General features: G+C 43.3%; 1 protein-coding gene across 1 annotated transcript; it reads right to left on the reverse strand.

Annotated features, from left to right (window-relative positions):
* Nucleotides 1–2,311: 2,311 nt before the first annotated feature.
* LOC110161793 (potassium voltage-gated channel subfamily A member 1-like) lies at nucleotides 2,312–3,802 on the reverse strand. The gene has a single exon (XM_020926624.1). The coding sequence runs from the start codon at nucleotides 3,800–3,802 to the stop codon at nucleotides 2,312–2,314; it is 1,491 nt and encodes a 496-aa protein (XP_020782283.1).
* Nucleotides 3,803–16,973: the final 13,171 nt, after the last annotated feature.

Here is a 16,973-nt window from a genome sequence, read left to right on the forward strand (position 1 = left end):
ACCAGTTGAGTCGAAACATGTCACCAGCATTAGTTATGATTTTCATGCATTTCTCGCTTCATTTACCATGCAGGTAGACTTCATTGTGAAATCAATAAAAAACATTTGCTTAGTTGCAATATATTCTGACATGACAGTCTAATCTATAAACTGTATTTAAATTAGCACTTAAAAAATTATATTTAGTAAAGTCTTTCTACAAAGAAAACTGTTTCTTTTGTATGTTGCATTTTGCTGCAATAACAATGCTTCATTTGCATTTGGTCCTGTTAGTTGTAGGAACTTTTGTTTTTACATGTGGTCAGATTTGATAACTCCCCATAATATACTGCATGCTTTTCATGGAGCATCTCACCATCCAAAATGATTAAAGGGATCTTTTTCATGACAACTGCATGATGACACAGCAATGCAACGCTACTGTGAGGCCTTTAGATACAGGCGTTGTGCATGGGTCTGGGTTTGTTCTGGTCTCTGGGCAGTGATGTGCTGATCGACTTTAGGAATGTTCTGTATGAGCAGTTGGTACTACAATTATTGATAATTACATGTTGTCAGAATTGTGTCCCAAATCACAAATAACCAAATCTGGTGTAATATTTAAATTTGCAGATTCAGAGCAATTTTAAATCAGATTCATTATTGACTGTTACAATACATTGTGTCAGTAAGCATCCTTCCAATTAATTTAAAATGCATCTAAAGCTGCATTATACCTAGTTTTGAGATTAGCATTTGTCTGTACACAACCCACAGATGTTTATGGCAGTTGTGTCATAAACTGTGATCAGACAGTAGTCTCTTCACTTGCCTTTTAACACAATCAAGAGACTTGTTTAATTTATTCGTGGCAGTTTCAAAAATCACCGATAGTGTCTAGTGAGCAGTGATTGCATGAGAAGGCAGTGCAAAGTTTGGCAGTATTATTAGGAGTTATTTTTGTTAACTTTTAACAGAAACTACCTCCAATAGCTGTGCATTGCTGCCATGTGTCATCCCTCATGCATGGTGCGAAGGAGACTGGCTAAAATGTGATGTGAATGTTTGTGTCTGCAGTGCATCTTTATGGCAGGAGAAGATGAGCTGCTCTTTGCGAGGCACTTCACTCAGTTCTAAAATGAGACAGGGTTCAAGGCACTAGGCAACTAATTTTAGTTAGAGCAATGAAATCTGTTTTGCTATTAAAACTATCCTTCTTAAGATTTTAAAGTCAAATAAAAAGTAGGTCACAATTTGATAAAATATAATCCCATGCACTTGACTATCAGAGAGCCTTGAAGAAAAATAAAGGAAGATGATGTATTTGAATAATTGTCTTTTAACGTTTGATATTTTCTGAAGCAGATTTGTCCTTTAGCAGATAGCTCCGTCATGCACCTGATGTGTAATGAGGAGTCACAGTTCCCCTTGTCCTGACATCATGCACTGAGTATACAAAGCTTTAGCTAATAGGCCTTAACGCTTTGTTTTTGATCATGCCATGGTCTTTGAAAAGTGCTCCTGTTCCCTTAATAAGTTAACATTCAACACCTCAATGCTAAAATGAATTAAAATAACTAGTGCACTTTTGGTGAAAACAAATAAGTGTGATCCAGGATGGGCAGAGTTGAGTAAAAGACATGAAATGAGGTGATGGCTTGTGCATGCCATTATAAGACAGGAGAGATCCTCCACATGCGCATTCCAAGCTTTATATAAAGGAGCTTTGCATTGCATCATCCTCCAGTGTGTAGCAGCAGCAGCAGTATAAGTCTTCCACAAAGCCCAGTGTCGGTCCGTTAAGGTGCCTGATCAGTATCCTGTTTCAAATATTTACCATAAAAAATAATAATACGGCTATAATCCAAACAATGTCTTGGTTGATTGTATCATACATCATGTGCACATTATCAACTAGTAGAAATCACAACCTGTTTGAGGTTGTGATTTATAATAATTTTTAATGTGCTATAATTGACTCTGCTTGTTTACAAATTGGAGAAACATCAGATAAAAATAAATAAATAAATAAAGAAAAAAGAAAAAAAAATTGTGTCATTCACTGTTAAAATAAATCTTTTTTTTTGGTTAAAATATTTTCTTCAATTTCAACTTTATAAGCTCTTCAAAAATGTCTTGCTTTACAAGCATCTTAAAAATGAAATAAATAATAAAAAATATCTTTTTTATAATAAAATGTCCACTTATTAACTTTTTCTGCCCTGACTTAATCCTCCTCTTCTGAGTAGTCTATCTGCAATGAAGTTTTTTTAGACGATGAAGAAAAGCTGCTTATATTTCTACATTATTTACAGTGGTGCCGAGAGCGTCCTCACACGTCAGTGAGCAGTTTGCCCTTGCTCACACAGTTCTGGCTGGGAGCCATGCAGTTGGCAGTTCGGAGGTTGGCTTCCCTAAAGTTATCGATGCTGTTATTCATGTCCTCGTCTATCTCCATGTATTCAGACTTGCTGACTACAGAGGAGCTGCGGCGGCTTGAGTTGGTCTCTGAAGCCAGGTTCTGCTGACTCACATTCAGGAACTGGGCCTGCTCCTCACCCTCGGTCTCACGATGGTAGAAGTAGTTAAAGTTGGACACAATGACAGGAACAGGCAGGGCGATGGTCAGTACTCCTGCTATAGCACACAGTGAGCCCACAATCTTACCCCCAATGGTGACAGGGTACATATCCCCATAGCCCACTGTGGTCATGGAAACCACGGCCCACCAGAATGCGTCCGGGATGCTAGTAAAAAAGGAGTCCTTGTCTTCAGCCTCAGCAAAGTAGACGGCACTGGAGAACAAAATTACACCTATGAAAAGGAAGAAAATAAGCAAGCCCAGCTCTCGCATGCTGGCTTTTAGAGTCTGCCCTAAAATCTGCAGCCCCTTTGAGTGCCTGGACAATTTAAAAATCCTGAAGACCCTGACCAAGCGAATGACCCTGAGTATAGCCAAAGAAGTGGCCTGTTCTCCTCCACCCTTGCTCTCTCTGTTCTCTTGATCATCAGCAAGCTCTGTTCCCAATGTAATAAAGTATGGGATGATAGCCACAATGTCAATAGAGTTCATCATGTTTTTAAAGAAGGCAGCCTTACTGGGACATGCAAAAAATCTGACTATTAGTTCAAAAGAAAACCAGATAATGCAAAGTGTCTCCACCACAAAGAAAGGGTCAGTGAGGACATTTGGATGGTAATATAAAGTGGTGTTGCCCACAGTATGTACTCGATCTCTAGGATCCTCCTTCAGTTCTGGTAACGTTTCCAAACAAAATATAACAATGGAAATGAGGATGACCATCACAGAGACTATGGCAATCCCCCGGGCAGGCCCTGAACTTTCTGGATGTTCAAACAAGAGCCAGATCTGTCTCTGGAACTCCTTCTCTGGCAGTGGTCGCTCCTCCTCCCTTATGAAGCCCTCGTCCTCACGGAACTTCTCCATGGCTTCTGCACCCAATTCATAAAATTTGATTTCTTCAGAAAACATATCTAGTGGCACATTGACTGGCCTCCTAAGCCGACCTCCTGACTGGTAATAGTACAGGATGGCATCGAAACTGGGGCGATTGCGGTCAAAGAAATACTCATTTCGCAGGGGGTCAAAGTAGCGCATTCTCTTCTTAGGGTTTCCCAAGAGTGTATCTGGAAACTGGGCCAGTGTTTTGAGCTGTGTCTCAAAGCGCAGCCCTGAGATGTTGATGACCACACGCTCACAGCAGTCATGCTCCTCGAGGTCGTGGTCGGGGGGGTAGGGGTCCTGCGGGTGCCCTGGCAGAGTGGACGTCTCGTCCATATTCTCAGTGGACACCACAGTCATCCTTCCTGCTGCGGGCGGGACAGGAGGAGGCAGCGACGTCAAATGCACGTAGTAGATCAGAGTGAACAGGCTCCTATTAGGGCCAGGAGCTGCACAGAGCCCCCCAGCCCATCTTCTTTACCATAATCATCTTCATCATGCAGCAGGTCTTCTCAGGATTGTCACCTGAAACAAGACAAACACTCTGACAAACATCCACAGACTTATGTTGTGTGCAGATCTGTCACATACAGTGGGGTCTTTTACCGGAGAATTCATGTTTGCAGTCCCGTTGCGTTCTCTATGCGCATTTCACAACTGCAGTATCCACGCTCAAACTACTCACGCTCACACACACACACACACACACACACACACACACATACACGCACACACACATTTTTATGTGTAAATATTTTGTGTGTTAAGTGATAATTACCTGTTTGGAGTTGTGAAGAAGCAAACGCGGACACCTGGCGGACACCCACCACGACACGGCTTTAATACTGTTATCGCTTTACACAATTCTTGAAATATTGATGGACTATGTTGTCTTGGTCAACATCCGTATCCTCATGGTGTAGGTTTTCAGTGTCGATCGGTGCAGCCCGTGAGAGCACGGCACCAAACCGCAGCTGGGCAGTAAAATCCTGGGCTGACAGTTTGACCAAAGCATGCTGAAAATAACAGTGGAGAGGTGAAGCTAAGTTGCAGCACAGGTGCTAATGGAGATAGCTGGGGGGACTGGACTGCCGCATCAGCAGAAAAGCACACGACAGCCTAGAAAATGCCAAAATATGAAGCCTTTGGAAATAAAAAAGTGCCCGGGGATCCGGCAGTGACAGCGGACTGAGGAGAGCAGGTCCGTCCCGGGAAATTTGGTAGCATATTGCAGGATTTGATTCAGAGGAGGGGAAGAAGTGAGAGTGGACGAGGGAGGGGTTGGCGCGCGGAAGGAGGGGGGGTTCGACGCAATGCAGACAGACTGTAAAACACACTTCATACTACAGTAGGCTACTGCGGCGCTGCAAATCTCGAATAAATTCTGGACCTTTTTAAACTAGACTCATGTGTAGATAAAAAGAAGCGATGGCAGATCCTGGAGTTTTATATAGGCTAATGTTTTCTTTGTCTGGTGACCCCCGCAAACACACGCATAATGCGCAGAGTTGGTGCGTGAGCGCTTCTCCGCGGGATGAGAGGTGGATGCTGTTTGGACAGTAGGGCTGTACACGTTAGTTTTACCGTTGCCATGGTAACAGAGGAGACTTCTTGGATAACACAGACTGAGTTATTGATATTAAAAATGTACATTTTAATTGATTAATGATGTTCTCTTTAGTGCAATAATGGTAATATTGTCTTCCACTCCAGGTTAAACTGTTTAAAAGAAAACATCCAAACAGGATAAACCCTATATGTATCATACATAATATAAATCAAATATGTATAGACTAGTCTAGTGTAAGCTTATAGTAATAAATAAAAATCCATGAAAACATTTAGTGCTCTTCACACACTTCCGGAGGCCTGTGCACTTGGATGAAAGACCATAGACTGGACTGAGGCCTTTTCCCAGTTTTGTGGTCTACTCTATATTTGTCCTTACACTGGTTTTGTCCCTGTCCTGTCAGACAGCTGGTAGACTGTCTGAGCGGCTGTTCCAAAAAACGAAGCTTACTCTGATTACAGGAAGTGTCCACAATCACATACAGTAAACACATGTGCATGTACTGCAGCCAGCGTTGCATTTAAGCTCTCATACGTTCACCCTGAGGTCTGAAGGAGACCTTGCCTTATAGAGAAAGGGCTTTGTGATCAGCCATGCATATTCAGCCAATCTGCACACATGGCACAAACTACTGATGAGCCTCCTGCTCAAACCATATGTTTTTATATCCTTTGTCCTGGGAGGTTTAAAGGGCAATATGTAATCCACTTTGACTTTGTTGAGTAATGTCTTTGTGACAAAGCCAAGGTCTAGCAGCCATTTAGTCTAGTTACTGAAAATGCAGTCCAGATCTTACATTATTACAGCAATAAACTAAGTTACTTAGGGGCCTGTTTTCACTCAACACATTATTTGCGTGAAAATAAATGGTAAGACATATACATATTCAGATTATATAGGCCTATTAGTACAAATATGCAAGTGTATCTGTACACAGTCTGCCTAAAATCACAATAAACTGAAACAAATTGTGTAAAATGAATGAAATTAGGAACACACTGACATTTGACAGGAGCACAAATCTCACTCATATTACTTGGACATGGTGTCATTTATTGTTTTATCTCATGTTAGGTGATATGTGCAGGGTGCTGCTATACAAAAGGCTACTGCTGCGACTGCTATAACTGTCTGAGGCTCACATTACAGCTGTTTATCCTGCTTTGAAACTGAAGATGGAAGACAAAACCCAGAGTAAAATACCTTTCAAAAGCGAGCTGAAAGTTTAATGTGCACTTGAACTTTTAAGACGCCTCTTACCTCCCCCCTTTATCAGCATCTCAGCTAATCAGCGGCAGTTACTGCAAACCCCAGGCTGGTTTCCATTGCTGCATGTATAATACAGACTGCAGTACTAAACGAATGTATGACTTTAAAATTAAAATCATCAAAAAAAAATACACAAGACAGGTAAAGAAAAGTTGTCAAATCTACAGAACCAATGTTGTACGCTTAGTCTGCATTTTGTATGTGCATGTGATGATCAGCACAGATGCAGCAGAGGATGAGGAGGCATGCCACATCTTCATCTAAAGAGACACGTCAGCATGGCCCATAGCTACGCACACGCCTGTCATCTCGTGCCTCATGCTCGTGCCCAAATCAGGGCCAACGTACTCATTAAAGCACTTTTCCAGAGGGCTCTGCATTCTCATCCTCCAGTGCTCCTACTTCTTCTTCAGCCATCATATATATATATATATATATATATATATATATATATATATATATATATATATATATATATCTTAGCATCATCACAGAAGCCCTTAGAGACAACCAATCAGAAACACACAAGAAACTGCATGAAATATTTATCGACTAAATGTGAGTGGAAACTAACAAAGTGAAACATAATTTGATTTCCAATTTTAGTTGATAAATATTTGATATTTGATGTAGTTTCTTGTGTGTTTCTGATTGGTGGTCTCCAAAGGCTTCTGTCATGATACTGAGAGAAGTTATGAAAATATATGCATATAGGCTGGCTGTAGATTTTTTTGTATAGTTAAAAAGGTTCGGATGATTTGATCATTTTGAATTTGCTATATATGCTTCTAAATTTTTTAGAAGTTGGGAACAATTTAATTTGAAATAAGTCCAGGGCTCACGGACCAATTGCATACACACAAAACAAAGAAAGAAACACGAAACAATGAGAGCACGAATAATCAAATACCAAAGGTTTAAACTTACAGTCTATACAAGGAGTGAAACTCGTCTCAACTCGTCTAACTCTCACTTTTCCTATAATTTACAAATCTATGCCGTGTGACTGACTGGCAAATTAACCAGATAAAAGCGTGGTTCCTCTGCATCATAACAAACATGGAAAATTTAAGTATTGATTAAAGAAAAGTATTGCAGTCACCTCACTCCTCAGAGATGAGAAAGTTTGTCCGTTTCCTATATGTCACAGAAATAAACTAGAAAAGCACTCAGAGAGCGCAGACCTCCGCCAAGGACTACCCCCATTTTTTATATAAATTGCGATAAAATCTGTCTTCTGGATCAGATCCGGATCAGCCTTTGGAATATGAAAGAGGATCCCATTGTCCATCCCTGAGTCAAATTTCATGGGGTTTGGTCAATAATTAACAGAAATATTGAGAAACAAAAATTTTGGCCCCATTTACCACAATGTTAACTAAAATTTCAAAGTGATCCAGAATCCAGGATTTCTTCCGGATCACCCCCAAAATGAAATCAGTTCTTCCTTTTCACATTTCCAACAAATCCTGAAAATTTTATCAAAATCGGTCCATAACGTTTTGAGTTATGTTGCTAACAGACAAACAAACAAACAAACAAACAGACAAACGCCGGCAAAAACATAACCTCCTTGGCGGACGTAATAAATGTGATTGTGCTCTGAGTTTGGCCTGAGGAGGGAATGGTCTGTATGCCATGCATCTATCAAGTATGAGACTGTGAGCCCCCAGTTTATTTTAAATTGTGAAAACACACCTTAATTTAGTTTTTTGTTTTCACATATAGAGTACTGCTGGAACAAAAAGTGTCCAAACAGCTAGATTCAGAACTTATGAATGTATGAAACAGCTTTGCTCCTCCCCCACTTTCATTCATAAACACATGGATAATGCATGCCTGTATATAATGCCTATGCAGATCCTCCATTTCTCTAGAACTATTTATAGTGCCTATAGCATGAAAGGGAACAAGCACGGCCAATTCATGCAGTGCCCTTCAAGACCAACTCTGGGCCCTTGGGTGCTGCCGGGGCCGACTTCAGGGAGCTATTATTAGAGTCACGTCATGAGAGAGGCAGCGAGGAGAGAGGAAAGCAAAGTGACAGTTTGGGGGAGGGAGAAGATACAGTAACGGACACAAAGCAGAGCAAGGCAGATGAGAACTGTGAAGAGAACAATGAAAATATGTTGTATTCAGTTACTTACCGCGCTGGTTCAGTACCAAATAAAAATGTCCTGCTGTGGGCTTTGAGAAGGTAGGATTTGATTTAAAAACAAGGGGTCAGAGTTAATAACTGTGACCACATCCATGTCCAATCATCAGTTTCATCATCATAACATTGACCAAAGTGTGACACCTCATCAATACTGTGATCAATATGAGCACTTGGGTTGGCAGTGAGAAGGCAGGTAGTAGCAGTTTGATGTCAGGAGAGATTTAGCAGCTGATGGCAGCTTTGACAGGTCATCACAGAATACAAATAAATGACAACTATAGAAGCAGTGATGTACAGTGATGTACAGGGAGGCACAATAAAATGGCCTCTCAAACTCTCTTTTTCCTTTTAAAATTGATTCTGTAGTGTGGAGAGTCTGTTCAGATGGCTGATAATGTCACTGTTCACAAACTGGCCAGAAGTTTGTTCCACTCATTCACTGATGTATGAACAGAGCAGGAGTAGTGCAGTTCCCAGTGCATTTGGACTGCAGCAGGGCTGCCTTTTGTCACTGCTTCTGTTTATTATTTCTCTGGTCATCATTTATTGTTACAGCCAGGGGTCAGAGAGGGACTGTTTTGGGAGCCATGGCCTGTCATCACTGCTGTTTCCTGATGCTGTTGATTCATCAAATGCACTGGGGCAATGTGCAGCCGAGTGTAAAGCGGCTCCGCTGCCGAGGCCATGGATTATGAGCGTAAAAAGGTAGTTTGACCTCCTCAGGCTGTTGGAGAGTCACTGCCTCAAGGGGTGGTGTTTAAGTATTGGGGTCTTGTTGATGATAGAGTAAAGGATGAAGTATGAGATGAACAGACGGATCAGTGCTGGCATTGGGAGCTTTAAGTCATCAGTGGTTTCTTTTTCAGCTTTTCAGCACTGACAATGTGTTCACTTCAAATGCATTGATGAATTGGCATTATTAAACCACTTTATATTTTATATTACTGGTTTATTTCTACTGCTGCTAACATAGGGATTCTAATATCCAACTGTTTTAGTTCATACAGAAATCAAGTTATAAAATGCAAATTAACAAACTCAAGGTGCCATGTGTGGCAGCATTACACTTCTGTAGACACTCCATCCATCCATTTTCTTTCACTTACCCGGGTTGCGGGACCAGCAGTCTATGCAGGGACTCCCAGACTTCCTTCACCCCAGACCCATCCTCCAGCTCCTCCGGGGGAACCCCGAGGCGTTCCCAGGCCAACCGAGAGACATAGTCCCTCCAGCGTGTCCTGAGTCTTCCCCGGGGCCTCATCCCGGTGGGACATGCCCTGAACACCTCCCGAGGGAGGCGCCCAGGAGGCATCCGGAACAGATGCCCGAGCCACCTCAACTGGCTCCTCTCGACATGGAGGAGCAGCGGCTCTACTCCAAGCTCCTCCCGTGTGACTGAGCTCCTCACCCTATCTCTAAGGAAGCGCCCAGCCATCATGCGGAGGAAACTCATTTCGAGCGCTTGTATCCGTGATCTTGTCCTTTCAGTTATTACCCAGAGCTCATGACCATAGGTGAGAGTAGGAACGAAGACTGACCGGTAAATCGAGAGCTTTGCCTTTCGACTCAGCTCCCGCTTCACCACAACGGTCCTATACAGCGACCGCATCACTGCAGACGCTGCACTTATCCGCCTGTCCTTCCCTCACTCGTGAACAAGACCCCGAGATAAAAAATGTTTCAGAAGAAGCGCTTCCTGGACCTCCAGAGGATAATACACAGTAGATCCAACTCAGTGGTGCTCTTTGGGAAAGGAAGTCAGTACAAAGATGCAAAAAAACCAAGGCACTCACTGGTTCAAAATAAAATACCTTTATTAGTTTACGGCATGTCTTAATGGACAAATTAAAAAGTCCCGACGCGTTTCAGCCTATGGCTTTCCTCAGGGGACAAACAGAACTGAGAGCAAATCATGTGAATTAACCTGTTACCACCCGCCTCATTTTGGTGTGTGCACAATGGTAAGACATACCCAAATGCCATAGCTTATTAAAAGAAAACCTTAGAACCCACATGCTTGTGTGAGGCACCATTTTAAAGCTTAGGCCTTCTAGTTTCTGTAGATATGTACATGAAGACTGTGAGTGCTGCCTAACCTACAGTACAGTCAATTAAAAATTGTATTTTTTTGCTTCGAAAAAACAATTGAAAAAAATAAAGGCCTTAGCTTGGTCATACTTCATGCTAGGCATTTGTGACTCACTACACTCATTGTTCAAGTTGTTGGCAACAACTGTGTAGAATTTCAGATCTCTAGGACAAAGGGTTTTGATGCTGTGAGCCTTTGTGTTTACAAAATGACAATTCGGCACAAGATTGCCAAATTTGTGCCAAAATAATAATAATAATATAATAATAATAATAATAATTGTTATTATTATAATACTAATTCTTCTGAGCTTTGGGCATGTTTTCTCAAGAAAAAAAACTAAAAGTAGCCAAAATTGACTTCCAACTGGCAGTTCTGCACTGCCACACTGCTCTCTGTGTCTCTCTCCGGGTCCCTCTCGGCTGCGCGTATAAACACAGGGTCCGTTTCCAATACAATCTGGATGTTCCACCCACCGTTTGAAAGCTCTGGTGATAGGCTAAAACAATATGTCAATCACTTTCTGGAGATCCAATGACTGAAGAGATTTCCCGTAAACAAATTGATGACGCGTGCGTAAAGCCAGGAAGTACGTGAGTGCGTTAGCTTCTTCAGCGGCTTATCCCACCTAAACCCCGCCACCGACAACAGCGGGGAGGGTCTCATTTTGAAGCTAAGAGTGTGAGGAAAACAAGCGTACCCAAGAGCGGGAGAGAAAGGGAAGTGAGAGCGGGAGAAGAGGCGGAGAAGAGACATAATATTTTCATTCACGGATTCATCCACTCATACGGACGACGATTTTCTGGATTATTCCCCCACATGGAATTATTTTTTGGAAAAACAACTTGATATTCTTTTTCTGTGGATTATTACGGATTTATTGAGTACAACTTTTCATGGATTGAACGCGTTTTGGACCGACAGAACCGGCTCAAAGGTAAGAAACGCGTATCTTATTTCTGTTTATGATGTGAATTTTTAAATTCACATAAATTCGGGCTCGTTGTACGGCATAAAATGAATGATATGGTTATTTTATTGATAAATTAAGCTTTCAAATGATGTATGGCATGCCAGTAGTGAAAACAATAATGAAGGTGAATATACAGAGTGAACATTTTTTATTGGAAAATCGCCCGCCGGCGGGCGGGTGGATGGTAAGTGGTTTTAAATACAAAAAACCCACCAATAGGGCTGCTCCACCTGGAAGAGGAGGAGTGGAGACTCACCTGTGGACACCACCTAATAACGCCACAAGATGGCAGTGTGAAAAAAGTAGAACATCATAGAGAATATAAAAACGAAATATTTACAAAAAATAAAATAAAATAATAAAATATATACAAAATATACCATGCAGTATAAAAAATGCCACGCAGTTATAAAAACACAGAGAAGTCCAAATCTTCATTAAGCCCAGGATATTTTGTTGCCTGCAATTTAAAGATCCAATAAGTTTGACATTGTTTAAATTTAGCAATCCGGTTTCCTTTTCGTAACGAGTCTGGTATATGGTCAATTCCTTGTATCTGTAGATTTGATGGGTTACTGTCATGAAAGTCCAAAAAGTGTCTGGCCATAGGATAATTGATATTGACTGTGCGGATAGCATATTTATGCTCAGCCAAGCGGTCTTGTAGGCGTCTTTTTGTCATCCCTACATAGAATACCTTACAAGTCTGTAGATAACAAAAGTTGTTTTGCAGTTGATAAAATGTTTTATTGTGTATTCTTTTTGTGAATGATAGTCCAGAAATGACTTGGTTTGACATACGTTTGTGCAGTGGGGTCAGCTGTTACATTTAAAAGAACCTGTTGGTCGAGGTCCAAGCCAAGTATGTTTAGGTGCTGGTGGCTGGTAGCTGTGGACCAGTTTGTCGTGGAGAGTAGGGCTTCTTTTAAAACTAACCAAGGGAGGTTCTGGGAAGATTTCTTTCAGTGTCTCATCACTCTCAATAATGTCCCAGTTGTTTGAAAATTTGCTTGATTTTGTAAGCCTCATGGCTGAATTTGGTGCTAAACATGACACGTTCCTTGCTAGTCTTTGGTGGATTTCTAATAAGCAGAGCATCTCTGTCTAAATGGCTTGCCCGATGGTAAGCTTTTAGGAGGGTCTCTTTCTTATATCCCCGATCTTGGAATCTGTCCATCATCTCACATGATTTTATTTCAAAATCACAATCTTGATCACAAATTCTCCGCACACGCTGCATTTGTCCATACGGGATATTTTCAGGTGAGTCTCCACTCCTCCTCTTCCAGGTGGAGCAGCCCTATTGGTGGGTTTTTTGTATTTAATTCACATGATTTGCTCTCAGTTCTGTTTGTCCCCTGAGGAAAGCCATAGGCTGAAACGCGTCGGGACTTTTTAATTTGTCCATTAAGACCCCGAGATACTTGAACTCCTCCACTTGAGGCAAGGACCCTCTACCCACCTGGAGAGGGCAAGCCACTTTTTTCTGGTCGAGAACCATGGCCTCGGACTTGGAAGAGCTGATCCTCATCCCAACCGCTTCACACTCGGCTGCAAACCGCCCCAGTGCACATTGCAGGTCCTGATTTGATGGAGTCAACAAGACAACATCACCCGCAAACAGCAGAGATGAGATTCTGTGGTCCCAAAACGGACCACCTCCGGCCCCTGACTGCGCCTAGAAATTCTGTCCATAAATACAATGAACGTAACTGGTGACAAAGGGCAGCCCTGGTGGAGTCCAACATGCACCGGGAACAGGTCTGACTTACTGCCGGCAATGTGAACACAGCTCCTGCTCCGGGCATACAGGGACCGGATAGCCCTTAGCAAAGGGCCCCAGACCCCATACTCCCAGAGCACCCCCCACAGGACACCACGAGGGACACGGTCGAATGCCTTCTCCAAGTCCACAAAGCACATGTGGACTGGTTGGGCAAACTCCCATGAACCCTGGAGCACCCGATGGAGAGTGTAGAGCTGGTCCAGTGTTCCACGGCCAGGACGAAAACCACACTGCTCCTCCTGAATCCGAGGTTCGACTATCGGTCGGATTCTCCTCTCCAGTACCCTGGCATAGACCTTACCGGGAAGGCTGAGGAGTGTGATTCCCCTGTAGTTGTAACATACCCTCCGGTCTCCCTTCTTATACAGAGGGACCACCACCCCGGTTTACCAGTCCAGAGGCACTGTCCCGACCACCACGAGATTTGAAGAGGCGTGTCAGCCAAGACAGCCCCACAACATCCAGAGACTTAAGATACTCAGGACGGATCTCATTCACCCCCGGAGCCTTGCCACCAAGGAGCTTGCAAACCACCTCAGTAACTTCGGCCAGGGTGATGGATGAGTCCGCCTCTGAGTCCCCAGCCTCGGCTTCCTCCTGGGAAGACGTGATGGTAGGATTGAGGAGATCCTCAAAGTATTCCTTCCAAAGCCGGACAACGTCCTCAGTCGAGGTCAACAGCTCTCCCCCCGCACTGTAAACAGTGTTAGTGAAGGACTGCTTCCCCCTCCTGAGACCCCGAACTCCTCCCAGCTGCAGCACGGGCTGCAGCATGCTTGGCCTGCCGGTACCCATCAGCTGCCTCAGGAGTCCTAAGAGCCAACAAGGCCTGATAGGACTTCTTCTTCAGCTTGACGGCATCCCTTACTTCCGGTGTCCACCACCGGGTTCGGGGATTACCGCCGTGACAGGCACCACAGACCTTACGGCCACAGCTACGAGTGGTCTCATCGACAATAGAGGCCAAGAATGAAGCCCACTCAGACTCCATATCTCCAGCCTCCCCCGGAATCTGTGTGAAGTCCTCCCGGAGGTGCGAGTTGAAAGGGCTCCACCAGACGTTCCCAACAGACCCTCACTACACGCTTGGGCCTGCCAGGTCTCTCCGGCTTCCTCCTCCGCCAGCGAACCCAACTCACAACCAGGTGGTGATCAGTTGACAACTCAGTCCCTCTCTTCACCCGAGTGTCCAAGACACGCGGCCGGAGGTCAGATGACACAACTACAAAGTCGATCATCGACCTCCGGCCTAGGGTGTCCTGGTGCCATGTGCACTTATGGACACCGTTGGCTTGAACATGGTGTTCGTTATGGACAAACCGTGACTAGCACAGAAGTCCAATAACAGAACACCACTCGGGTTCAGATCAGGGAGGCCATTCCTCGAAATCACCCCTCTCCAAGTGTCACTGTCGTTGCCCACGTGGGCATTGAAGTCCCCCAGGAGAACAACGGAGTCCCCGGTCGGTGCACTGTCTAGTACCCCTCCCAGGGACTCCAAGAAGGCCGGGTACTCTGCACTGCTGTTCGGCCCGTAGGCCGACACCACAGTGAGAGACCTGTCCACGACCCGAAGGCGCAGGGACGCTACCCTCTCGTTCACCGGAGTGAACTCCAACACACAGCAGCAGAGCTGTGGGGCAATGAGCAGGCCCACACCAGCCCGCCGCCACTCCCCGTGGCCAATGCCAGAGAAATAGAGAGTCCAGCCCCTCTCAGGGAGTTGGGTTCCAGAGCCCAAACTGTGAGTGGAGGTGAGGCCGACTCTATCTAGTCGGTAACGCTCAACCTCCTGCACAAGTTCAGGCTCCTTCCCCCCCAGTGAGGTGACATTCCATCAGTGTTGTGCAAGTTCACACTTTTCATGAACTAGTTCAAAGTTCAGTTCACACTTGTTCAAAGTGAATAGTTCACGTTCATAGTTCACAATTTTAATTTTGAACTAGTTCAAAGTTCAGTTCATTTTATATTTAGATGAGATCTGTAAATGAAAGGCTGCCTTTAATGTTCAAACTGACTTCTAGTTTACAACAACTTTACAAGATACACTGTTGGACAAGTGACTTTAAAACTGTAATGTGTTATTTATGACTTGTTACTGTCATTTCAAAGTAATTTGTTACATTACAATATTACTGTATTTAAAATGTAAAACATTATATGACTATTGCAGCACTTTTAATTTACTCTCACCAAAAGAACTGTTAAGATGCTGAACTTTTGGGCCGTATATGGACTGAACCAGGATTGAACCAGGACTAAACCAGGACTAAACCAGGTCTAAATCAGGTCGGTCTAAACCAGGACTAAACCAGGACTAAACCAGAACTGAACCAGGACTGAACCAGGTCTAAACCAGGACTAAACCAGGTCTATACCAGAACTGCAGAACTGAACCAGGACTGAACCAGGTCTAAACCAGGAATAAACCAAGACTAAACCAGGACTGAACCAGAATTGAACCAGGACTAAACCAGGACTAAACCAAGACTAAACCAGGACCAAACCAGGACTAATCCTGGACTAGAACTTGGAATCTAGGACCGCCCCTGAGAGAACCCTGAGTGCGATCGGGCGTCAGCTGCGTTTATCTCGGTGGAGCGCGGACTTCTGCGTCGGTCCTTTCGCTCAGGATCACGGTCTACACGGGCGAACCTCCGGCGTTTCACCGCTGCTGATATCGCGGTGATTTTAGCAAATTTGTATGAAGAAAAACGAAAAACCCACCATTTCAATCCAGGTTCCAGGATGGGGCTCCGCTAACGCCATTCCGGGCGACGTAACTGGCCTCCGTATGTAACTCATCATGTGGGGCTTCTGAACCGTTCTTCGTCTGACTCGTCCCCCAGGACCTGTTTGCCTTGGGTGACCCTACCAGGGGCATAAAGCCCCCGACATAATAGCTCCCGGGATCATTCGGGCACTCAAACCCCTCCACCACGATAAGGTGACGGTTCAAGGAGGGGTAGACACTCTAAAATGTTTTATATACCTCAGAGCCTTATCATTTTTCCAATGTTTTCTACCAAAGTTTTATTAAAGAATTTGTGAAAATAGACAGCAACAACTGCATAAACAAACAAAAAAATCTTCATTGCCCTAAAATTCAAATGTTTAAAAGTTTTCTGCTCAATTTATATAGTGAAATAAAAATCTTCACCCAAGATGTTGTTGTACTTTTGTAAATATAACCATTGTAAAATGTTATGTTGACTGTTTAGTATTGGGATGAGAAATTACTGGGAATACTAGGTTCTATAGTGTAGCAGCAATGGCACAGTGGCAAGTAATGCACCTGGAGAAGTGCTACTGTTGTTGTGTCCTTGTGAAAAACACCCAGTCCACATTCCCTCTTTGTGCTGAAGTATTCTCGTATATCCTATTTTATCTTTTATCTTATTTTATCAACAATGCACATAAAACACTGATTTACTCACACTGTGACTGTGATTATATTTAATTTTTTTTTATTTTGTTCCCACGAAAAATATCTTGATTTGATAACATGAAACTTTAAAGTGATTTTCTCTCACAGCTTCATTACAGAGCATGTTTCTTCACTCTCACAATAGATCTGCACTAATCCCAAACAGGTCTTGTTCATTTGAGGTGGTTGGATGTTATCTGGACACTCATAGTGTTATCCTTTACATGTTTGTATACTACTGAATATTGTCCATCTAATA

This window comes from Boleophthalmus pectinirostris, unplaced genomic scaffold (assembly GCF_026225935.1).
Source record: "Boleophthalmus pectinirostris isolate CB_2022bp ecotype Guang Dong unplaced genomic scaffold, ASM2622593v1 HiC_scaffold_18, whole genome shotgun sequence".
Lineage (NCBI taxonomy): Eukaryota > Metazoa > Chordata > Actinopteri > Gobiiformes > Gobiidae > Boleophthalmus > Boleophthalmus pectinirostris.

Coding starts and splice junctions, on each gene's coding strand:
- LOC110161793 (XM_020926624.1), bottom strand. CDS start 3,802: ATGACTGTGGTGTCCACTGAGAATATGGACGAGACGTCCACTCTGCCA.